The sequence below is a fragment of the Panthera leo genome, chromosome B1 (assembly GCF_018350215.1).
Source record: "Panthera leo isolate Ple1 chromosome B1, P.leo_Ple1_pat1.1, whole genome shotgun sequence".
In the NCBI taxonomy this organism is placed as follows: domain Eukaryota; kingdom Metazoa; phylum Chordata; class Mammalia; order Carnivora; family Felidae; genus Panthera; species Panthera leo.
In genome coordinates, this window is record NC_056682.1 from 72,917,890 (window position 1) to 72,943,649 (window position 25,760).

The 25,760-nt window shown below is 35.9% G+C and overlaps 1 protein-coding gene across 1 annotated transcript; it reads right to left on the bottom strand.

The window, feature by feature from the left end:
* Positions 1-10,376: 10,376 nt before the first annotated feature.
* Positions 10,377-18,021, bottom strand: FGB (fibrinogen beta chain). The gene is made up of 9 exons (XM_042933911.1): positions 17,902-18,021; positions 17,670-17,690; positions 15,128-15,319; positions 14,464-14,647; positions 13,280-13,507; positions 12,635-12,748; positions 12,153-12,278; positions 11,395-11,680; positions 10,377-10,780 (listed from the first exon to the last, which is right to left on the bottom strand). Exons 1-9 carry the CDS (start codon positions 17,971-17,973, stop codon positions 10,549-10,551), a joined length of 1,455 nt encoding a protein of 484 aa, XP_042789845.1. The 5' UTR covers positions 17,974-18,021; the 3' UTR covers positions 10,377-10,548.
* Between the last annotated feature and the right edge of the window lie 7,739 nt (positions 18,022-25,760).

Below are 25,760 nucleotides of genomic sequence, written 5' to 3' on the forward strand. Positions count from 1 at the left end.
CCAAGCATCTCTTTTCCATTTTGCCTTTAACTTATTGCTCTATTTCCCTTATTCCCAAAATTAAATATTAATTTAGTTCCTCTGACTCTCATTCACGATGGAAGCCCAACTAGGTTTTCACTGTTATTGCTTTCTTGAAATTTCTCTCTTTAAAGTCAACAAGGGCTTTGTAGTTCTAAATTTAACATCCTACATTCAAACCTCCTCCTGCTTGACATGTTTTAAACATCTGCTGTTATTGTCCCCACCCTACCTCTTCAATCTGCATTTTTCTCTTGATTTTTGGTTTTTATTCTTTATTTAAAAAAATTTTTTTTAATGTTTATTCATTTTTGACAGAGACAGAGACCAAGAGGGGAGGGGCAGAGAGAGAGAAGGAGACACAGAATCCAAAGCAGGCTCCAGGCTCTGAGTTGTCAGCACAGAGCTGGACGAGGGGCTCGAACCCATGAATGGTGAAGTCATGACCTGAGCTGAAGTCAAAAGCTCAACTGACTGAGCCACCCAGTAACCCCTCTCAGTCTTTTTAACTGGCAATTCCTTCTTTAACCACTCCTTAAATGTAGGAGTTTCTTGTTACAGTAACATTAACACTAATTTTTATCAGTTGGGATTAGGTTTGATGCATGTGGCTTATATAAGACAGAAACTTATTTCTTATTCCCAAAAAAGTATATAGTAATATGTCTCCTAAGTATCTTCAGGAAGCCATCATCCTAACAAATGGCTTTCATCTTCAAATTTACCTCATGTCCTGTCAAACCATGTCCTGTGGCAATCTGGAAGACAGAGGAAAGACAGAAGGGAAATGGAGTACCTTCTCTCTTTTAAGGAACTTTCCTGGATGTTCCATACAGCACTTTTACTTATGTCTCACCAGCCACAGCTCTGTCACATGGACATACCTAGGTGCAGGAGAGGCTGAGACACCTTGACTGTTAGCTTCCTATAGGGCTATCCTAATTAAAATTAGGATTCTGTTAATAAGGAGGAGCAGAAGAATAGATGTTGAGGTAGGCAATTAGAAGTCTTAACCAGCCCATCTTTTCTCACTCTCTACGTGAGTATATGTTCTCCTTGGTTGACCTGACAATCACCGTAGCTTCGATTACCATCAATAGGTTGATGATATAGCCTAGTCTAAAACTTTGGCCCTTTAATATCCATATCTTCAACTCATACCAAACACCTCCAGTTAGATATTTCTCATTAGTCGAAGATTGAACTAATTACCTTCTCATCAAAACCTGTTGCATCTTCTGTATTTCTTGTCCCAGCAGAGGCATCATTAACCCCCAGCTTCCTAATCTAGAAAACTTGAGCTCCTTCTCAGCTTCACTTTTTAATTCTTGTGTCCAATCTACTTCTAAACCCTTTTCTACTCTAAAAATGACCACTCTTAGAGCACTTTTATGCTCTTATGGTATCTTGAGTTAATCTTTTTTTTTTTTTTTTTCGAGAGAGAGAGAAGAATCTTTTTTTAAAAAAAATTTTTTTTAACATTTATTTATTTTTGAGACATAGAGAGACAGAGCATGAATGGGGGAGGGTCAGAGAGAGAGGGAGACACAGAATCTGAAACAGGCTCCAGGCTCTGAGCTGTCAGCACAGAGCCTGACGCAGGGCTCGAACTCACGGACCGCGAGATCATGACCTGAGCCGAAGTCGGCCACTTAACCGACTGAGCCACCCAGGCACCCCAGAGAGAGAAGAATCTTAAGCAGGCTGTATGTAGGGCTCAATCTCACAACCAATAGATCATAAGTCAAAATCGAAAGTCTGATGCTTAACTGACTGAGCCACCCATGTGCCCCTTGAGTTAATCTTTTCTAATTTGGGCTGTTTAACCATCTCTTAACTTCTCCCTTTACCACCATGGCTTTGCTCATTCATTCTCCACAAAGTTGCCTTTTAAAAAATAAAGCACTCCTGCTTACGGCCTACCTTGAGGTTGAGTTGAAACTTCTTGGCTTTGCATATAAGCTCTTTCACAAATTGGTCTCTTTTCAACATCTACATTCACTGCATTTGGATTGCATTGAATTTCTCACTAGTATCAGAAATACCAGATCCTTTAATGAGTCTGCACCTTTGCATACACCGCCTAGAAGCCTCCCCTTTATCCTTAAAGATCCAGCTCACAGTGTTCCTTCTGCGAACTCTTCCCTAATGCCCACCCTGGAACATAGAGCCAGGAATTTTACTCTGGGCCCTCAGAGCTCTTGTTTCTACCTCAAAACTAACACAGTGGACCCCTAACTCTAACATATTTGTTTGCGTTATTGTGACACCAGACTGTGAACTCCTTGAGGCCAGAGCTCCTGTATGTAGTGCTTCCTGCCCTACTCCAGGATGTCTCACCTATTCCAAGATTATACAGTTAAGTTTTAAAAGTTCCTTAGAATATTTTTACGGTTTTTCTCTTTACGTTTAAATATTTAATTAGCTAGAATTTATTTTAATATGTTATGAAGAAGGTCTACTTTTGTTTTCTTATGGACGGATAGTCAGTTATGCTGGGATCAGTTATTAAAAACATTCTTTGCCAGTGGAATTGAAATGCCAATTTTGTTGAATAAAACAAATTGATGTGTGTATATATATATATATATACACACACACACACATATAGATATATATATATATATATATACACACTCTCCTGTGCTTTTATCACTTTGCTCATCTTTAAAGTAAATAAATAAATAAATAAAACAAATTTATGTGTGTATACACACACACACACACACACACACACACACACACATATATATATATATATATATATATAAAATATATACACACTCTCCTGTGCTTTTATCACTTTGCTCATCTTTAAAGTATAGCTTTTGGTGAAGTATTATCCTTCTTACCCTCCACTTATTTTTTTTTTTTTAAGCCAAAAAATTTTACTTTCAGATTTTTACTTCTTTTGTTTGTTCTAGGGCTTTACAACGGTCTTTCTTAATTTCTAAATAGTTACTCTTTTAGGGAGTTAGGGTGAGTCATCTTTCTTTTTTTTCTATAACCCGGACCTCATGTGGAATTAGTGAATCATCTTTTAAATATGAATTTCCATGTATCTCATAAACTATTTAGTTTAAACAATTACTTAGTTCCAAGTCTTTTAGAATTTTTAAGACATTCTTCCTGGACAAGTACATATTCATTCTTGTGAATGTTTCATAGGCAAAAAGAAGAATGTATACTTTTACATTTGTAGGTTGTGAAATCTAATATTATCAAAAGCTTATTGGTGGTATTATTTAAACATTCTATAGATTTTCCTATTTTATGTAATTTCTATATCATATTTTGAAATACATACATCTACATGTACATATGCTTATATAAACATACATTTTTGTATGTGGTCATCTGTGTGTGCATAATAAGATCTTAGTCTGTGGTTTCGTATATGTGTGTGATCTCTTTGTATTCTAGGAATTTTGCTTTGTATGATTGGTTCTTTTATTGTCTAGTACATGAAAGATTATGACTGTTAGATCTTCTGCATGGATTGTACTTTTTATCATTAAAGTATTTTTTTACTTATTTCATCCTTTTAGAAAAGAATTCTACCTTGTCAAATATTAATATTGTCATCACTCCCAGTCCTTTTTCTGTACATTTACCTAGGTATCTTTACACGTCACTTTCTTTAGAAAACTTTCCTAAAATAAAAGATGAATTTTAAAGCACAATTTTGTTTTAATTCATTTATTTATTTATTTATTTTTAAAAAAAATTTTTTTTTTCGACGTTTTTTATTTATTTTTGGGACAGAGAGAGACAGAGCATGAACGGGGGAGGGGCAGAGAGAGAGGGAGACACAGAATCGGAAACAGGCTCCAGGCTCCGAGCCATCAGCCCAGAGCCTGACGCGGGGCTCGAACTCACGGACTCGAACTCACGGACCGCGAGATCGTGACCTGGCTGAAGTCGGACGCTTAATATTCTTAATATTCTTCTAATATTAATACCGACTGCGCCACCCAGGCGCCCCTTAATTCATTTATTTTTGAGAAGAGGGAGCACATACACTCACGTACATGGGGGGAGGGGCAGAGAGAGAGGGGGAGAGAGAGAAAATCTCAAGCAGGCTCCATGCTCAGTGCAAACCCGGCATAAGGCTTGATCCCATGACTGTGAGATCACAAACTGAGCCAATATCAAGAATTGGATACTTAACTGACTGAGTCACCTGGGTGCATTTTATTTTATTTTATTTATTTTATTTTATTTTATTTATTTTTATTTTTTATTTTTATTTTTTCTATTAAAATTTTTTTAAGTTTATTTATTTTGAGAGACAGAGAGAGTAGAGGAGGGAAAGAGAGTGAGGGATAGAGAAAATCTCATGATAGAGAGAATCTGATGCAGGGTTCGAACTCACAAACTGAGATCATGACCTGAGCTGAAACTGAGTCGGATGCTTAACCAACTGAGCCACCCAGGCGCCCCTGGAATACTTTTGGTCAATAATTACTAGAGTTTCTCTAATTAAGGTGAGAACATTTTATAAGTTGATTTTTCTAGTGAGAAATAGTCATTTAGGAAGATTAAATAACGTGATGATAAGGAGCACATCTGGGAATGAACTCACAAGAATATTCTTACAGGCTTAAACCACCTAAGTTCCACACAGCATTTATTATCAGTTCTAGGATGATGATATTGTAGTTTAACATGATAAACATGGGAGTACAGTTGATCCTTGAACAACACAGGTTTGGACTGAGCAGGTCCACTTACATGTGGATCTTTTATGGTACGGTACTGTAAATATTTTTTTATGATTTTCTTAGTAATATTTTATTCAGTTTACTTCATTGTAATAGTATAGTATATAACACATATAACATACCAAATATGTGCTAATTGACTGTTTATGTTATCAGTAAGGTTTTTGGTTAGAAATAGGCTATTAGTGGGGTGCCTGGGTGGCTCAGTCGGTTGAGCGTCCAACTTCGGCTCAGGTCATGATCTCGCACTTTGTGAGTTCGAGTCCCGCATCAGGCTATGTGCTGACAGCCCAGAGCCTGGAGCCTGCTTCCGATTCTGTGTGTGTGTCTCTCTCTACCCCTAACCCACTCGCATTCTGTCTCTGTCTCTCTCAAAAATAATAAGTAAACATTTAACAAAATTTAAAAAAAAGAAATAGGCTATTAGTAATTAAGTTTTTGGAGAGTTGAAAGTTAAACTTGGGTTTTCTATTGTGTGGTGGTCTGAGCTCCTAGCCCCTGCATTGTTCAAGGGTCAACTTGATTATATATACCGTGTAATTTTAATTATTTCCCCAGTGTTATTTTTGACATAATTCTACTCTGTCATGGGCTCCCCTTACATTTCCAGTTTAGTTAGCAGACACTAGCGATGCAGCTGGTGAATCAGGACAAGATCGATCTAGGGAAGTTCACTAACCTCAAATAGAAAAGTCTAAAAGAAAAGGACAGCATATTAATATACGTTCAAGCAGAATGCAAAAATCATAAACTAAAGATTTTTTTTATGCTTGAGTAACATAATACAACATCTACTATTTGCTGAAACAGCTTAAGAAGTAGCACCATTTAGAATTTGGTAGCCATGAATATTGTACAAGTTGCTTGTAGGTAATGAAATTTGCACAGAAACCATTTTGGGGATATCATATTTTATCTATTTATTCATGCATTTATTAATTCATTTATATACTCTTTTTAATTGAATTTCAAGTACTTTGTAAATCTCATTTATGGAGAAAAATCCTTAGTGAATTGGGGGTGGGGATGGCAAGGGCCTGAAACATCATAGAGGGGAGTAATATGGTGAGGAATTTGTACCTGGGGAAGAGATTCAAATGAACGATATACAAGAGCTGGAAAATATGTCTTCCATTTCCACATCGTGAAAGCAACACTCGAAAACCACGTTGGTAAAAAAATTTAAGATGACCTTCCAGGTTTAAGCTAAGAAATGTTCAGTTACTGAACACTGGTGCCCCTCTTCTTCAGCTCATTGCTGAAAGTGGTTGCAACATAGCACTCTGGAAAATATTTGCTAAATCTACCTTTGATTCTGTCTACAATAGGTCTATGACCTCAAGATCACAGGCCTACATAAGCTATTACAAAACTGCTTAGAAGTATCTCCTTTTGAGAGATAAAGCAAATGTAGCAAACAATTGGTGAATCTAGGTGAAGGACATAGAGGTATTCATTAAACTATCCTTGCAATTTTTTTGTAAGAATGAAACTTTTCAAAATAAACAGTTTTTGGAGAAATGAATATAATTCAGTCAAAAAACAAAACAGAAAACATATTGCCTGTTGGTCACAGCTTGGTTGGGAGAAGGAGAGAAAGTGGTTAATATTAGTTCCAGTAAGACTATTTGCATACGACTCTCTCAGACTAATAACTTAGGAAATAAAATATTTGAATAAATAGAGGGTAGTATCATGTTCCTGACTGCTATCCTACACACATAAAGAATCGTTAAGAATTCATATAAAGGGTGATTTACGCTACAAGAAAATTAACATTAGGGAAAAGACATGAAAAGTAACTCTCAAAAGAAGATGGACAACTGATCATTAAACATTTAAAAAATCTCTTACTTGCTCTAGGAATTAAGATATGAAAATTAAAGCAATTATCAAAGTTTTAATTACAACATTCAGCGTTAGTAAGGGAGAAGAAAAATAAAAACAAACACCTGTAATTCTGTCTGCCAAAGGTAAATTGATACCATTTTTCTGGAGAGTTACTTGGCAATATATATATATATATATTTTAAAAACCTTTACAATGTCAACCCCTTTATTTCCTCCAGATAATCTGCTTCTAAAAATTTATTCTATATGTATCATATAGAATACAGATTATATATATATGCAAAATAAGGTTATGTAGAAGGATGTTAATTTCAGAATTATCTTTATTAGAAAAAGGTCAGAAGAATCTAAATTTTAAGTGACAGGGACTTGCTTAAAACATTAGAGTCCATTCAGATGATGGAATATTATATAATCTATTATATAGAATATTATAGAAAAATAACATTATAGAAGAATATTAAGTAACATGGAACATCTTCCATGACACAAGGTAAAAAATTCGAGGCTAGCACATTTACAGGATAACAAGAAAAACATAAACTAAGATAATAGCTGTTTTCCTATTAGTGTTGAGATTATAAGTGGTTCTACTTTTCCTGTATTTCCCCAAATTTCTTCAAATAATGCATACTATTTTAATTACATAAAACCACAGTCAATGTTGTTAAAATAAACAGAAATTGTTCCATTTGCTGGTTTAGCCATAATTATGCACCAACACATTGTGCTTTTGTGCTGAGTTGAGCAACAGTGGAAGCTCAAGCAGGGAGCATCAACATGCCCCAGTATGGGGAGGGATAGAATTCAGAAAATCAATTTCAGCTCTGTGTACAAATGGTAGGTAGCATTTTTAAGCTGTTTCTGCACTGGAAAAAACTAAAAGTCGAATGCCGAGAATCACTAGAGCTGAAAGACATCAGAGTAGAAATAATGCTTCCAGCTTTTAGAGACTGTGTTGTTTAAACCCAAGTCAAGTTTTAAACACAGGCGTTGGCCACCTATAAAATCACAATAATTTCAAAGATGGCTACTCGTCCTAAATATCGCCTCATGGTCATCATTTGGGTGAAAGAAAGGCTCCATGAAAATGATGGGAGTCTCAGGCAAAAATGCAAACGCAGACTGTATCAGTCATTCTAAAACTCCAGCCAGGGATCAGAATCTATTGGGGACATTTATTTAAAAATACAGACTCCGAGGCTTTTCCCATGTAGAGACTCTGATGTAATAACTCTGAATTGACCCCAGGATATCTGTATTTTAAATAAGCGTACGTAATGTTTGGTGAGTAAAAGTGAAACAACAACATCAACTAAGTTGCTGCAGCTGGTGGTGTGTCACATTAACCTTCATTTTTGGCAATAAACTTCATATTAAAAAATATAACTAACTAAATAAATAAATACCTTCATTTTTGGCCCATGTGGAAAAATCTGTGCTCAGTGTAATAGACAATTTGTCAGTTACATTGGTTAGCTTTTTTTCTTGGTTCCTAAAATGCAGAGGAACTGGAAGTTGACGTCCCAAGTACATATATCCTTCCTAGTTTTTTTTATATAATTTCAGTCTTGAATATATAAGAAAATATATTATAGTTCTCATGCCACAGCATGGGATTAATAATTTCCAACCAGTTTTTTTTTTAATTATCTTCATAAAAGTCATTAGTTAGTCTTTTTTGAAACTGTTTTGTATATTTTAACTTGTGGACACTTCCTTTGTATTATGTTCAAAATTGTGATGTTTGAATGGGCAAGATCAGATATGTAGCATATCTTATCAAATGATAACTTAAGAAAGCTTACTTCTTTCTAAATAGATATTACACATCACCCAGGAATGGTCTCCGTGTTTCTGCTATTTGCACATTAGCTAAGAATTGACTATCAGATTGTCTACTTTAATGGTTTTCTTTTAATCTGTGGCTTTACTTTAAGCTCTAACTATTCATTAGATCTTCTGTGAGTTTGTAAGGGGTTGAGCAAAGGTCTGAGGGATACTGCCCTCAGATTGGGCTCTTGCCATCTTCCAATCCTTGATTCGATGGACTTTTGCTATACTCAGCCTTGCTGCACAAGTTCTACTTCTGGGCACTTGAGTGGCTCAGTCAGTTAAACATCTGACTCAATTTCAGCTCAGGTCATGGTCTCAGGGTTTAGGAGTTCGAGTCCTGCATCGGGCTCTAAGCTGACAGCAGGGAGCCTGCTTGGTATTCAGTCTCCCTTTTTGTCAACTCCTCCCCAGCTTGCTCTTTCTATCTCTTTCAAAATAAAAATAAACGTTAAAAATTTATTTTTAAATTCTACTTTCAAATATTTCCCATGTGTAGTTTCTGCATGTGACTTTATTAGAAAATGGGTTCTATACGAAAAAGTGGGGGGAGGGTTATCCAAGATCTTGATAATCAGCGGATTTAGTCATCCACGATTTATGAATTTATGAAAATCGTGCTTTCTGACAGGCTGGTGATTCTGGAATCAAAGGTGAATAAGAGCTCATGATTAGTAAAAGAGAAAGGTATATAAAACAGAAATTGCAGTTAAAGTGAGGCTTAAAAAATGAACAGTAAATTGTCAGATAGCGTTGGGAGAAAAATGCTATTAATAATGGCAGCATAATATAAAAGGGCCTGACCTTCTCTGGAATGGTGGAAAATTCACTGTGACAAGAATGTAGATGTGCAGTGAAGGGAGCAGGAGAAAGTGCTGGGACCAAGTAGCAAACCATTTTCACCCCAAATCAAGGAATTTGGATTTGAACATTTAGATTACACAAAGCTGACATTAAGCAGGGAGGTAACTTGGTCAGAATTTCCTATTTTAGGACACTCTATGTGATGGCAGAGTAACAGATAGAGTACCGGTAGGGGTGAGACAGAACCTACGGCAGGGAAACCAGGTAAAAGTTGAAATTGGATTTGATGAGGAATCAAAACAGGGACAGCATTTCTGTGATAAAAAATTAATAACCTCTGCTTAGATGCAAAGGTTAAGAGGCTGAGCTATGGGACAATAAGTTTCTGTGAAAATCAGTGGCAATGATGCTACGTTAGGGAAGGAGAGTCTAGGGGCATAGGGTTGCCCAGGGCAGTGAAATGATGGGAGAACAGAGGATAAAGGCAGCATTGAGTTGATATACTCATTTCTTGGGAAGAAGTAGAAAGAACACAAAACCCACTTCTACTTTAGTTCCGGTGTTATCATGGAAAAAAACAAACATCCAATTGATGTCAGTAGGCATAATTTCCAGGGACAATAGGCAACTGCTGCTTCCTACCCCACTCTTCCTCCCAAAAACCAATTGATGAATATCAGACCCTCATCGTCCTCTTGGGATCTCTGATCCCAAAGTCTAGCTAAGGGGCAGCGTAGTGGTTTTCCCATGGTGCAGAGTGAGATTTTGAATCTTCATGTGTTCAGTGCCAGTTTGCTAGCTGCTCAAAGTTGTGATTGCTTCTCTTTTCTTCCAGGTTCAAAGCCTAATTCATTGATCATGTGGATTACAAAGTAAGAATAATTTATTTGCAACAATGACTAGTTTAACTAATAAGTCTTTTTGAAAGTTTTTTTTGTGACGGATCTTATATAAACAAATAGTATTAAAGTGGGCTTTTGAACATAACTTTTTAGTTTGCCTAATACCTTTTCTACAACAAGGATAGAAAATTCCTCTTCCTAATTGGAAACTTTCCACAACTGAAATTGAAATTATGAACAGTGTTCACAATTACTGTTTTAGTTACTCCTCGGTGAGAAATACAAAGGAAGAATACAAAAATAACTCGTGTGCTATTTTTAATGTCATTTAGCCTAAATACTTTTTCCCAAAAAGTCACACTCACGACCTTTTGATAGTTTTAGAGGGATATAATGTGTGAAAGCATATTCCAATGACATAATATACAAAAATGTTATTACATATAGAAGAATAAAAATCTATGTTTTGGGGGTTATTGCTGTGGGAAGAAGGGTCTGATCTTCATAGACATCTTCTTCATTGAATACCAGGACCCCTTCCAGTTCATCCATACAACTCCATCATCTGTGCCGTGTTTCGCCATGTCCCAGCTGTAATGTCCACCCCAGTAATATCGGCCATTTGGATTGGCTGCGTGGCATCTATTATACCACCATCCGCCACCATCCTCTTTAGAACACTGTTTTTTGGGATCTGCAGTTATCCTGAAAGAAAATGTTTGGGGTTATTAGAACTGCAGTGTCGTCAAGTAAATTCTTTGCAAAGTGCCCTCAGAAGAGTGCCGCGTACAGTGATCCTTCAAGTTATACGCTGGTTCTGTAAGCAAAGTCACACTAGCACACAAAATGTCTTCCCTGCCCTACAACAAGAAAGGGAGAGAACTGGGCCTATGTGACAAGTCCATCTGTATTTGTTTCTTTAAACTGACATGACAGCTTTCAGCCGCCTCAGTGTTAGAGAACCCTGGAAAACAAAATGGAGGTTTCAATATACACTTGAGAATATATAGATACAGAAATGTATCTAAACGCTCACTATGTAAAGGGAATGTGCTCTCGTTCCAGTTCCATATTTTATAGTTGTATAACTTTCAGTCAATTACTTAATCTCTCTGCACTTCATCTGTAAAGTGAGAATAATAATAGCAACCTGATAGTGGAAATATCTTAGAGTGATAGATAAAGAGCTTCCTACAGTGGCTAACACACAGTAGGGGCCCAAGAAATGATAGCTATTAATAACATGAGCTATCATTAATGACTCTAATAACAACATCCATAGTGGCTTTTAAAGCAGGAGGGAAAAACACAATACATACCAGCCATCATTGTCCCTGTCGTACGTGCTGAAGTACATGCTGTTGTGAATGGTCATGGTCTGGTTCTCTCCCACCAGTTGAGAGGCTCCTTCTATGAGGGCATTGCCAGCTGTTCCCTTATATTTGTTCACTGAGAGCTGGTATTTGTTGGCCTCGTTCTGTACGGTGAATCCTCCATAGAGTGCCTTCACCTTATCTCCTTTCCAGTCCTCCATTTCAATCAAAAGTTCTGTGGGACCCATGTTGGTAAGCTGGCTAATTTTATCATTTCCGAGCCAATACTCACCTAAAGGAAAAATAGAGTAAAGCCTCAATAGAAATAAAACGTTTGGAAATGAAAAACTGCCTTTCGGGGTGCCTGGGTGACTCAGTTGGTTAAGCGTCTGACTCTTGAATTAGGCTCAGGTCGTGAGATTGAGCCCCGGGTCAGGCAGGCTCTGGGCTCACAGTGGGGAGCCTGCTTGGAATTCTCTCTCCCTCTCTCTCTGCCCCTCCCTGACATGTGTGTGTGCGAGTGTGTGTGTATGGGTGCTTGTGCAGTCACACACACTCTCTCTCTTTGAAAATAAATAAACATTTAACAAAAATAAAATAAAAACTGTTTTTCTTCCCTTATCTTTAACTTTCACATTCTTTTTGTAAACTCTTCTTAACCTCCTAAAACTCCCAAAAACAGACTCCCAAAGCCATGTTTTTTTGTAATGAAAAAAAAAATTTTTTACCCAAGGATGATTTTATTTTTGTACTCCCAGTTTTACCTGGTACACCACAGTATTTTTTCCCATCTGCATTAGTTGCAATATTTCCAAATCCTTGTTTATATGGATCCCATTTCCTGCCAAAGTCAACACTACCATCTTGACGATTCTGAATTACTGTCCATCCTTTGGTTGAAAGAAACAAAAATAGCATCTATTAACCGACAACAATCTCACTTTGAGGAGAATGTCTAAATTCCTCATCTATTTAATTTATTTTATGCCCAGCTATGTTTAGTGCTTCAAAATGTGTACAATAAGGAAATAAATATGAATGGAAAACTTAAAGTCTTTGAAGACTGCAAATGCTTTATCTCACTCCAAATTGTGAATCATAGATATTTTATAACCTTTAAAATATCAGGATGAATTCCAAATCAAATGGATCATTGTTAGTTATGTCAAGCTAGGTTTTATTTCTTGGCATTCTATGGCATCAAAATAATTACAGCATGATAGGTCAACCATCATCAAATACTTACCTCCATTCTCTGTGGTCATGTCACAGTATACTCTGTATGGTGTGATAGAACTGTGAGGCTGAATGAGATACATTTCAGATGTTTCACCTCCGTTCCTGATGATTTCCTCACATTCTGCAAACATAAGATAACATACTATATTCAGGGAACTACAACATAATTTCTTGGTCTTTAGTCATCAATTGTGTAAGATAACTGATTACATAAGTTACTGAGGAATGCTTTATTTCAGACATTTGAGAAGAAGTTGTAGAAATTGAATCATCCTTGAAACATCAGTTTTGAGTTCTAGGGAATGAGAAAAGCCCTTCTCCACCTTCTTTGTCCTAGGATATACAGAACCTTCCAGAACACATTGGTAAGGAGAAACACCCACATCCACCTACATTCTTCCATCTATCCAAGCAAGCACGTGCATTAGTCAAGTGGAGCTACCACCATCATTGCACTACAACCTGTTCATCAAAAATTGGCGAATACATTAGGCTATGTCTGAACACAGCACGGTAAGGATATCCTCATGATGTGCTCTAACGTCATTAGGATTTGTTGGGGAAAAGCCACTAAGCTTTTTAAAGTTACCTCATATTTTTAGAGTGTTTGTTCTTCTGGAACTTTCTAGAAATATGTTTATTAATTAGTTACCTTTGCCAGACACCACAGGAATATTGCAACTGACTGTGCATGGGGTGCGGCAGTATTCCATCTGAGCTGAGACATCCGATTCTAATTTTTGTATTTTGCTTCTCAAGTTTTCCAGGATTGAACGGAGCACACGAAGGTTGATTGGGATATTGCTGTTCACAGTCTCGTCTATATACAGTCGGTGCTTTTCCAGCTCTGAGGAGTACTCATTTATTGCATTTTCATTTTCTGGAAAAATGAAATTATGTAGGAGTGATGAGCATTTTCTTCTGATAAAAAAGCTAGGTGTATTCATCCATACAGTTGTAATTTCAATTTTCTGAGAATAAACTAATAGCTGCAGAGAAATCATGATATGCAGTTGTACTTAGGGGAAATTATTCGGCCCATGACATACAAATTAACATAAAGTCTAGTTGCTGTATTAGTAATTTACCTTAGGTATAAGCTAAAGATTCTGCCTAATAATGAATCCAATAGGTTCTTTATTTCTCTGGTGAGGAAAAAAGGAGAAAGCAGTATTTAGACCTTCCATCTCAGAAGTTCAACATCATATGGATTGGATACCCTTGATTTACTTATCCATCTCACAAAAGTACACTAGAGCCTTGAAATTTACAAGAGGAATGTCATGATACCTTTGAAAAATGCCCAAATTTAGATAAGCTACTCATTGAAATGCCTACGCCAGTCTTACTCACTAGCTTATTCCTACCACCCAGCCAAGAGCACTCAAGATTCAGATCTCAAGCACTCAAGAGCATTCAGATCTCAAGATTCAAAGATCTGGTAGCATTACCTGCAACACAATTGAGTATGCCATAGATTACCCTTTTGTATTCAAAACCTGAAGTATTAAATCTATAAGTGCTAAATTTTGCTCTGAATATTGCCTTCTGATTCACAAGTTTCTTCTAGAATAAAAATAAGGACTCACAGAGATTTTTTTTTTTCTACACAAAATGATTCTAGCTGAGAATAAGTGCTGAATCATGCTTATATGACAAGTGGGAGGTAAAGGGGCCTAAGTGAGAACCGGAGGGTATTCAGGCTCATACTGAAAGCAGTAGACTGCTACTTAAGCTAATCTAGAAAGGTTCATCTTCTCAGAATCATGCATTCCCATGCAGTCAAACAAGTTCCAATTTTAGAGCAGAATCAAACATAAAACACAGGATACCTACCTTTTATTTGTTTCTGCCTGTTTTTCCACATGTCTTTTAGCAGTGTTATATACTGAAAGGTGCTAGAAGAGGACTGGGACACAGACTCCACATTATTATTTAACTCCTCTATACTTTTTCTGATTGGTCTTTCCTGTTTTACCAAAGTATCTTGCAACTGACATCCTGTAGGACACAACACTCCCTGCAAACAAAGAAAATGGCAGGCATTAGAGGATTCGGATTACAGGTATTTGTGAAAATACCACATAGTGAAAACGCAATAATATCACGAGCCAGTATAAAAACTTGCAGTTTCATTTTCTGTTATGTAAGTCCAGAAATTCTAGAGTCATCATCATAGTCCTCTGAAGAGTAAAATTAGTACTTACCACAGAAAAAATAAGTAGGGCTGTGAAAATTTTACCACTTGAACAAATGAGGTGGGCAAAACACAAAGCTAAAAACAACATCCATGTACCTCATTCACAATCTCAGGCTCAAACTAAAGAGGACTAGAAAGGAGCCCTTATCCCAAGGCCCAGTAAGTTTTGTAGTTATTTCCAAAATAACGAAACAAAATAATGATAATAATGGGGGTCAAGGCAACATTAGGAAACCATAATGAACATAGGCTTTCTCTGCATGGGAGACCCATTCCGACAAGAAACACTGATGCACTCACCAGGTCTGGGTCAGCATGAAGACAGCCCCCAGCATCAGGGGCTTTTCTTTCTATTTTCTTTTGGCTGGCCACTGTTTTGGCTGGTCGAGCCCGATAGCCACCTCCACTAACGGGTGGTGGGACAGGTCTCAGGCTGGGAGCCTCTTCCCTCTTCTTGTCGAGGGGCCGATGACCACGGGCATCCACAAAACCCTTGGGGAACCAGGCAGAAATAAATGTAAAGTGTTATCAAAGATTTGAGATGTAACGATTCCAATACTCTCATTTCATAAATTAGGTTATCACATAATTAATGGTTGCTTTAAGGTCCATCAACTGGTTAGTCGTTGGTCTCTTCGGTAACAATAGAAAAACTGCGTGAAAAGTATTATACCTGAGGGAGTTTTTAAAAAGAGGTCTTAAAATAAAGCTGCATCAGATTATGAAGAGCGATGACATCAGATTCCTGAAACCTATACACTGGAATACATAAAATAGTAAGAAATCTACACTGTCAGGAGGAATTTTCTCAAGCTATTTGGATTACTAAATTCCTGTAATTATTGTTAATTATTTTCCCACTTTCAATTTTTATGAATTAGACGATCAATTTACCTAAATCTTATATAACAATATTTAAGAGGTAATACAGATTTTTTTAAAAAGTGAAATTTATTTTGGATTTATTTGTAATCAGACAATCTTTGAGGCTAACGTGTTTGAAGAGGACTAAGGTCTTCTGGAGCCAGACTGCTGGGGTTCAAATCTTGACCCTACCACTTACTAGCTATCCAATCTTGGGCAAGTTATTTTTTCTGTGCTCTAGTTTCCTTATCTGTAAAATAGGGATAATAAGAGTATCTGCTGTCTAAGATGATTGTAAAGATTAAATGACATTGCATCTCACACTCTCCAAAGAGTTCCTGACACATAGTAAGTACTCATTATTTCTACTGCAAACACACAGTAGATACTATAGTTTAAATGGCTTTTCCTATACTAATTCCAATCCTAACCTTATCTTATATCAACAAAATTATTTCTTATACCATTCTCATGAAATTCCTACATGATTTCTTTATCAAACATCATAATTTTCTCATATTTAAAATAATTCTCAAGGCATGCGACTAAAATTATTTGCTAACTTAAAGAATATTACCTTAAAACATAAGGAGGTGGAAAATATGCAATGCAGTATAAAAGTGTTTGCTTGGATTAACTAAATTGCCATGTGGTCTTTGTCAGCAATTATACTTTGGGGGGCTTAATTACAAATTAACAAAGACTATATTTGATGAAAAGACTAAGCTCTCCAGCTATTCAGTGAGCCTAGAAGTCATGCAATGACTCTATTTTGAATTTTGCTGTCATTTATTCATTAAGTTACAATAGCACTTAACATTTAGTGTGAGTGTGCTAGGCTTTAAACCCAGGCAAGTTGGCTCCGAATCCCCCTGCATAATCATCATAGGTATCCGAGTATGTGTAATTGCAATAAAAATAATAACATGTGAGGATTTGGGGAAAATATACATATTTCATGAGGTCCCAGAGCTGGTCTGTTCTACCAGGAATATTATGAAATGTGATTCACCTGTTTATTACAAATCAAATTATAACAGAAGAAAAATATTTTCTTTCTATTTCAGGGTGCCATTGGAGAGAGAGCATTGACCATCTAGCTTTACTAGAGAAAAGGAATTAAAAATATTTAAAGAAATTATATGGATATTGGGGTTCATGAAGATCACTCAGTGAAATAACTGAAACTAGAAAATCCACTTTGGAGCTTAAACTAGTAAACTATCTCTGTAAGGATTAGCTGATGAGTAGATATGTAAAAGTGCTTAGCTAGGTATTACAAAAGTTTACTCTTATACATTCTTTCCATTCTTCTTAGCTAATGCAATTAACCAGACAAGTATCTCTTTATCTGTATACTTTGATAATTAAAACAACTTAGGTTCCCCTCAAATTCAACAAATGTTGCAAACAAATCCCTTCCTTGAAGTTTACTCTTATTTTTAGTGTGACATACTATGTTGTGCGCAAGAAATTTGATCATAATTCATTTGAGAACACAATTAAAATTCTTTAAATAGTTATCTCCCTAAATGCATTTCTGTATATCTGTTATCTTCAAACCAAGAGAAAGAAAACAGCAGAGATAGTAGTTAAAGAAAAACTGTTCTACGAATGAATAAATTATACTGAGCTACGTGTTTCATAACTATTAGTAATAATAAATACTACTTATGACTTAGATTTGCACACTTGAAAAAAACAATCATTTCATTTTCTATCACTGTATTTGGTCTATTCTGCTTTTAGATTCATTTATAATTTTCATTCAGAAGTTGCCAGTAATTTCAGGAGCTATATATTACTTTCCTTCACCAAAGAGTAAGCTACCACAGCTTTTTTCTTTTAAAATACTGCTTTTTCATTTTTTTATAGTCTTCAAAATTCTTAGATTTGTCCTCATAATTGTAATAATGTGTTGCTAGAACTAAATGAAAATCACAGTACTCAGGGTAACAAGTGAGAAAAACAATCTTACCACAGCTCTGTCTTCTTCTCCCTGGGAAGATATAGATAAACAAGAAAACAAGAAATCATTATTTTGTTTTTATGTAAGAAATACTATGTAACATTCTTTAAATAAAATGGGTCCCACTTCAATTTCAGAACTAAAATCAATGTTAATTTCGTTAAGATATTCACATATGATTATGTTGTTATATTTTATATTAATAATATTAGTAATAATATAATAATTTTTAAATAGTCACCTCATCATAGTAATCAATAGCTTGTGACTTAATAATAAAAGCACACAGTAGTAGCAGTATTAGATTCTTCATGGTTTTAAACTTTTAGAAGCTCCAAGAAATTGTCCCTTACTTATGGACTTAACTGGGAGATCTTCAATCCTATATATAGCTGAAGCCTTTGTTAGGTAGGATTTTAGAAATGGTTACCCTCCTTAGTTAATATTTAATTTGTTGGTTCACCTGTTGGCTGAACCATTTTATCACTTAAGCAACATCTTCCCAGCAAGACTTATTTACTTGTCATAAAACTATTCTCTGCCGGCTGAATTTAGAAACACCAGGGTATTTCAATTCATTTAATTGGACAATACGAGGGAAAATTAGGGCATTCCTGAAAGAGATGTGTATCACCTTTCCTGTAAATTAATGTGCATGCTGCAGAGGCTCACAAAGAATGTGTGAAGAAATAAGTATTTTTAATCCAACCAAAAAATTTGGACCTACCCGCAAGGAATCCACTAAAACTGTGACTTCTCTAAAAGTATACAAATGTTTATGCTTTGAAGCAATCACGTAATTGAGTTTTAAAAGAGGCCAGTAAATTAAGAATAATAGTATATCACCATGTGTTTATCCTTTCTTTGAGACATTAATCAGATTAGGAATATTAGAACTCATGCCTTATGCTCTGATAAACAAATATCAAAAAGAAAATACCATCTTTTCTTTTTGCTCTCCCCTCTTCCCACATGTTTTCCTTTATTAATATAAATTAAAATGTTCACACAATTCAAAACACCGTTAAAATAATTAATAAAGATTCCTAAACCAAAGCATTATTATTGTGATTGGATACGTAATTAACACTTTATTTTTTATATTACATTATATATATTTTATAGTATATTATATTGTTTATAAAAACAATGTTATTTTACCATTAGTGAAGGCTTCATACATCTATTTCAAATAGCGGCCCAAATAATAAATGTGGTCCATTTGCTTTCAATATTTTCTGTAAGCCACCAAATCCAAGTCTCTTATCTTTCTATTTATTTGTTGCAATCAGGATTAGCAATTCTTACAAGAATCAGTGGGGAACTCAAAGTCAAGAACACAAATCCCATCAAATGTGTTGCTTTATGGCATTTTCTGTGTATGGGGGGCGGGTTATGGAAAGTGAAACATTCTCAAGATATTTGAAAAATGATTTTATTTGAAAGATAGTAGGTTATCCAGGTCTGGATCAGGAGAGTATATTTTTGGTGAAGTATAGTTGACATAAAATATATTAGTTTCAGGTGTATGACATAGTGATTCTACAATTCCATACCTTAGGAAATACCACGGCAATCACCTGTCACCATAGGCATTATTACAGTATTACTGACTCTATTCCCTATGCTGTACTTTTCATCCCCATGACTTATTTAGTTTATAATGCAAGTTTAGGGAATCCCTGGTGGCTCAGTTGGTTAAGTGTCCGACTTCGGCTCAGGTCATGATCTCATGATTCATGAGTTCAAGCCCTGTGTTGGGGTCTGTGCTGACAGCTCAGAGACTGGAGCTTGCCTCAGATTCTGTGTCTCCCTCTCTGTCTGCCCCTCCCCCACTCATTCTGTCTGTCTCTCTCTGAAAAATAAACATTAAAAAAATTATAATGCAGGTTTGTACCTCTTAATTCCTTACCTATAAACCATGCTTGGAAGCAGATTCTTGATAATGGCTCGAGACTCACTAAATTATTTTCTTCTCTTGGTTACATTCCCATAGGTTACATTCCCAAGTTTCTTTTAACTCAAATTTATGAAGCTCAGTATTGAGTTTAAATTAAGTGAACTACTTCACTGGATTTTTTCAAATTTGTGTCCCATGTACCAGTACTGAGTAAATACTGTATTTTAAGACTAGCTTAGTTTTAATTTTTCTTAGAAGAATACACATCTAACCATAAAAGCAAATATATGCATGTATTCATTAAAATGAGATGCAAGAACATTTGTCTTTAAAATGTAACTGAGAAAACTCTCATTTTAATAATCTGGACAGGGTCTTATGTTCATGATGTCAGATCCTTACTGATTTGAAAAGACTATCTGATAGGAAGACTAAAACAATTTTTTTCTTTTGACGTAACATTATCATATTATTACTTCATTTTCAAGCACTGAAACTAGTGACAGAACCATTATTTAATTTTCAGAAGCTTATTAATTTTTAAGTTTCTTCTGGCATATAATAGAATCGTGTACAACATTAAAATGAAAATTCCTTTAAATTCCCACTTGTTTTTCCTCTGGTATTCTTGCCCTCAGCAACAGGAGGTGGAGGATGAAAACTACTAGAACATATGTTCTATAAAAGTAGAGACTTAACATTCATTCCACAAAAAGATCTTGGGAGCTTCCTATGCGACAGGTAGTATGCTAGAGACACATTTGTGAGCAAGATAAACAAATTCAATAAAAATTTGTAGAATGAATGACTGAACTAGCATTCACTGAAACATGCCTCAGAAGCCAAGTCCTGATAATCATTTATCTTACTTAATTCTTGAAGCCACTAAGTTCTATAGATGATGAAACTGAGGTTCAGAGAGATTAAGTAAACACCCAAGGCATACAGGTAGTAAATACCGTACCAGGACTCGACCCAAGTTCGTCTGATGCTATAGACCATGCTCTGGCCCATTATACTACATGGCCCAACAAACTATAAGCATTACAAAGAATTTACCAGTAGCTTTTTGGTTGGTTTGTTCTTGTTTTGGCCAGCTCATTGTCTCGGGACTATAAGGTCTCAGACTAGCACACTCACTCTTAGTCTTTATTTTCACCCTCAAGTATGGGTGTGGATGTGGATATTCATGTTGGTATGAGAGGTATGACCAATGCAGTGATAATAACTATGAGACTTTTTAAAATTCTAGTTCTTGTTAGATATTTTTCCTATTGAGTTATGTACAGTTACTCTAACACTCTAAAGTGCCTGATATTACAAAGTAAATTACCATATTTTCAAAGAGAAGAAATAGTTTTGCAGACATTCTGCTTATAAAAATACTTAAAGTTTTAAGAGTGTTGATGCCATTGGTGGAAGAGGAAGGGAGTACAATTTGTTCAGTTATATTTTCAGGTCAATAGTACTGTGTTCTTCCTATTAGCTGATACCATTACATAAGTCAAGGACAGTAAATCAGTGACAGAGAATACAGATAATCTGTCCTGCCCAGCAAGCAGCTCTCTGGCATGAAGGGCTGACTTGGGGACACTGATTGTCAAAATACTTGTCATTGATACCTTTCCAATTCATGTCAGGCCCCATCTACAGAACACAAGGCAATTTGTGTTTATCAAATATTTATAGAGCACCTACTGTGCGGCAAGTAGTTTTCTGGGGGGCAAGGATATTTTGGTGGATGAGATAGACAAATGCCCTCTAATCATGAAGCTTTATGTCTACAGTCGAAGACAGAAAATGAGAACTACTTGTAATAACATGTACTGAACCTAAGTCAGGGTAAGATGAGGTTTTGGGAATTGTAACTTAGGGACCTAACCTCCTTCAGACGGAAAAGGGATTCGAAAGGAAAAGTCTTTTTGGTTTGAAACCTGTTGTTTGAATGACTGTATGGTTTATATCACACATGGCTCCTGGAGTTTGCTGAGCTAATCCAAAGGGAAACTTAAGAGCAAATTTTTAGAAATCAGACTATTTTTTAAGCATAAATTTCACATTAGAAGGAAAAGCTGTGTTTTCAAACAATGCAATAAATCACTAAAGGTTTTTATACTTTAAGTGTATAGTACCAGCAATAAAATCTGTAGAAAATAAAAGTTTTTATTTTATTTCAGAGTATTTTAGGAAAATTCATTTAAAAATATTTCACTATTTAATAACTATTTCTTGAATTAAAAATATTTTCAATAAAATGTGCTCAGGATTAGATTAATGGCATAACAGACATTTATGATTTTGACTTTTCCAATCTAAGAATAACTGTGCATTTTCATCGTTTCAAGTCTTTTTGGAGGGATGTGCCCCTTAAATATTTTCCTAGGTCTTAAACATTTTGCATTTATTGCTGTCATATATAAGATCATTTCCCCCATTATATTTTTTAACTGTATATATGAAAGATACTGATTTTTTCCATTAAGATTTTTTTTTTTTTAAGTAATTTCCACACCCAACGTGGGACTCAAACTTACCCCGAGATCATGAGTCGCATGCTCTACCGACTGAGCCAGCCAGACGCCCTGGAAGCTATTGAGTTTTAAATATTGTTTTGTACTCAGCTCTCTTACTGAATTGTCTTATTTTTCTAATAGTTTTTCCAATTGAGGGAGAGAGGAAGAGCAGGGGAGGGGTAGTGAGAGAGAGGGAGACAGAGAATCCCAAGCAGGCTCCATACTGTCACTGCAGAACCTGACACAGTGCTGGAACTCACAAACCATGAAATCATGACCTGAGTTGAAACCAAGAACTGGGTGCTTAACTGACCGAGCCACCGAGGCAGCCCTCAAAGAGCATCTTGTAATTTAATGTCAGAAATAACTTTTATATAACCTGAATAAAATGTGGCATTAACTTACCTAAATATATTGGAGAATAATTCATTTTCATAAAATTTACAATGAACAGAAATACACACTGTCCTGACACAAGCAATTCTCTGCCTTACACACAGAAGAGGGCTAAGATTAAATTAATTGTTGTTGCGATAGTAGCATTTTTTCAGGAGTGAGCACATAATACACACATCCAGAGACACACAATTTCCTACTCTACAGACTCAATACCTGCAACTCACATCAAAATTAAGGTCTCAGTGCCTTCCATCCCCACACGTAAGTGTCTAAATCTTAACACCTCACTTATTCAATCTTTCAACAAATTTTGAAGGCCTACCAATTGCAAGTTATCCAGATACTGGGTGTGTGATGTGGATATCACACTATACTCACCCCATACGTCTATTGGGGAACACAGATAATTAAACAAATATTACCATCAAACATGGTAGTATATGAACTCAGCTAAGAAAACTGGAAATGTCACATTGCTGTTTTTTCTGTGTCAGCATAAACACTGACACATTTTTGCAAAATAGAAACACACAGAAAAGTAAATTATGAGTCATTATCATGTTCAATTTGACACTTGTTTTTGTGACATGGCCTGGGACTTCACAAAGTAGAAGGAGAAATTGTGATAAATAACACTTCCCTTCTCTCTCTCTCTCTCTCTCTCTCTGTCTCTCTGTCACATGCACACATCCCTCACTAAGATATTTCTGACAGTGCAGCTTCATTATGTCCCAGGCCTTTCCAGGCATTAACTGGAAGAATAGCTCCTTCACTGTCTCCTGTGGTCCCAGAAGCTTTCCTCTTAACTCTGTTACCAGAAATCACTTGCTAACACTACCTTGGCATTTGGGCTCATTCTTAGCATTGCAATAAACAAAGATCAAACTCCTGAAGAAATGTGCAAGTATTCTTTTTAATTGGTTCTGATGTTAGAAATTCAAAAACACATGATAATTTCCACCATTCCTGCCTTTTGAATTAGTGAAGAATTACACATCTGAAATTCATGGGGCAAAGGACATTTTGAGTCAAACAAGGCTAAAGAATATTGCATGGAAAGAAAGTAGTGTCTGAAAGAGATTACATATTTAACCTAAACTGAGAGAAGAAGAAATACTATCCATCTTTTTAGGAGTATAAAAACCAGAAAACACTTCCAGTAAAAAATCTGATGAAAGTGACACTGAAATCCATATTCATGTGACCTCCTATCACTTACTCAAGGGCAAAGGACACAGTATTTGAAAGAGAATAAAGGTATCTTGTATATTGGTGAGTTTAAGAAAAAAAAAAAAAGATCAGTTAGTAAAGAGAGGCCTTCCTTAAAATCTGTACTATTGGTTTTACAAAGACTTCATATTTACATTAATAAATCACTCACAATAATTTAGGTGGTAAATCCTTCTATCCTTATAAAGATAAGGGAAAATTCTTATTAGGGAAAAATGCTCCTATCATTATGAAGAGCAGCAGTGACCCCTACTGCTCAAATAAGGCATCTCTGGGTGTCCACCAGGACAGATTCTTAACCTTTCATGGGTTCTAAATCCTTTTATGAATCCAAAGAAATCTATAGATCTTTCACCAGAAAAAAAAAATCAGGTTTTATATAAATATAAAATTTATATACAACATACGTAATTCATAGATCCATGAGCTACATAAGGGGGTCACTGGGCTCTATTTATCTATCTAAAACTTTTAAGTGGATAATATAATTCTATAGATTCAAGAGAGCCTTTTAAAAGGAGAATAATCTAGTGCAATTTACCTCAATTATTACAATATTTTTAAGACTTTGGGCTTATAAAAATTTTCTAGGATGATTAACAAGTTAATAGACCCAACTAGACAGTTATTATATTGCCATAGTTATATTAGAATCTTGTTTGTATCTCTATAATTTTACTGCCTTTTAAAATCATACTCTTGGGGCGCCTGGGTGGCTCAGTCGTTTGAGCAGCCAACTTCGGCTCAGGTCATCATCTTGCGGTCCGTGAGTTCAAGCCCCGCGTCGGGCTCTGTGCTGACAGCTCGGAGCCTGCAGCCTGCTTCAGATTCTGTGTCTCCCTCTCTCTGGCCCTCCCCCGTTCATGCTCTGTCTCTCTCTGTCTCAAAAATAAATAAACATTAAAAAATTAAAAAAAAATCATACTCTTTTGTATATCTATTGCCACCAATAGGGAAGTTATAAACTGATATAGCTTCCCAAGTACATATATATTTCTTTGCAAGGCCTACCACTAGTGGACACTTATAGAAAATCAGTTCATAGGCCAAACTGCTACTCAAATTCAAAGATGACTTTATTTTCAAGCAGGAACATGATCTTAATGTTTTTAATGAATAAAAAAATCAGTTTCTTTTTTTAATCAGTGAATTTCTAATGAGATTATCATTTCACATCGCTATACTTTTTATAAGATTATTTTTTCCCCTCTCAAAAGCATATGCGGGGTGCTTTGGGGACAAGATCAGTGGAACTGAGTAGGTTAAGGAGCAAGCAGGACCAGTGAAAGACTGGTCTATTCAAGTTTACAAATGTCTACCTCCATCAAGGTTTCTTTTTACGCAGAAAAGTAATTGGGCAGGATTAATCGAAAATTGCATTTTACCTGGGTGAAAAAACAAAATCTCAATACTTGGGCACCAGGCTGTGTATAAATAAAAATGGCTCAAGTCTTCAATTGCATCCTTTTTTCCACCAACTTTGAAAGCTGTACCCCGGCATTGTTGATGCCACATTAATTAGCAGACAACTAGGAAATAGCCAAGAATTATGCAGTTTTGAGAGATTAAACAACATCTATGCAGCATAAAGTAAGTTTGGGGTTTTGCCATATGTTAAAAATCTTTTGCAAAATTTCTCAAATTGAAACAATTCCGCAATATTGACTCAACAAGTGTTCACTGGACAGTGTAAGTGGGATTGCTTTTCGGAGTTAAGGCTACAAAGGCGTCTAAATGCTTCCAGACAAAATTAGCCAAGTAGCGGAAGCAGGCGACATAAATTGCGGGGGCGACCCCCAGAGTTTTAGCGCTGACCGAGGTTTGCTCTCTCCAGATCCTCCCCAGAGCTGATTACTTAGATTCGCTGAGAAAAAGGATTAAGCTTCCGGGAAATACAACGCAAACAGGCACACCCTAAACCAAAATATTTAAGTCACAGAATAAGGCAGAGAACGTTATTTCAAGCTTTCTCCAAGAAAGTGAACGAGACCCTTAGGTACGCGGTACCAAGAACCTGCCAACTCAGGCACGACACTACGTCCCCGGAGAAAAAGACCC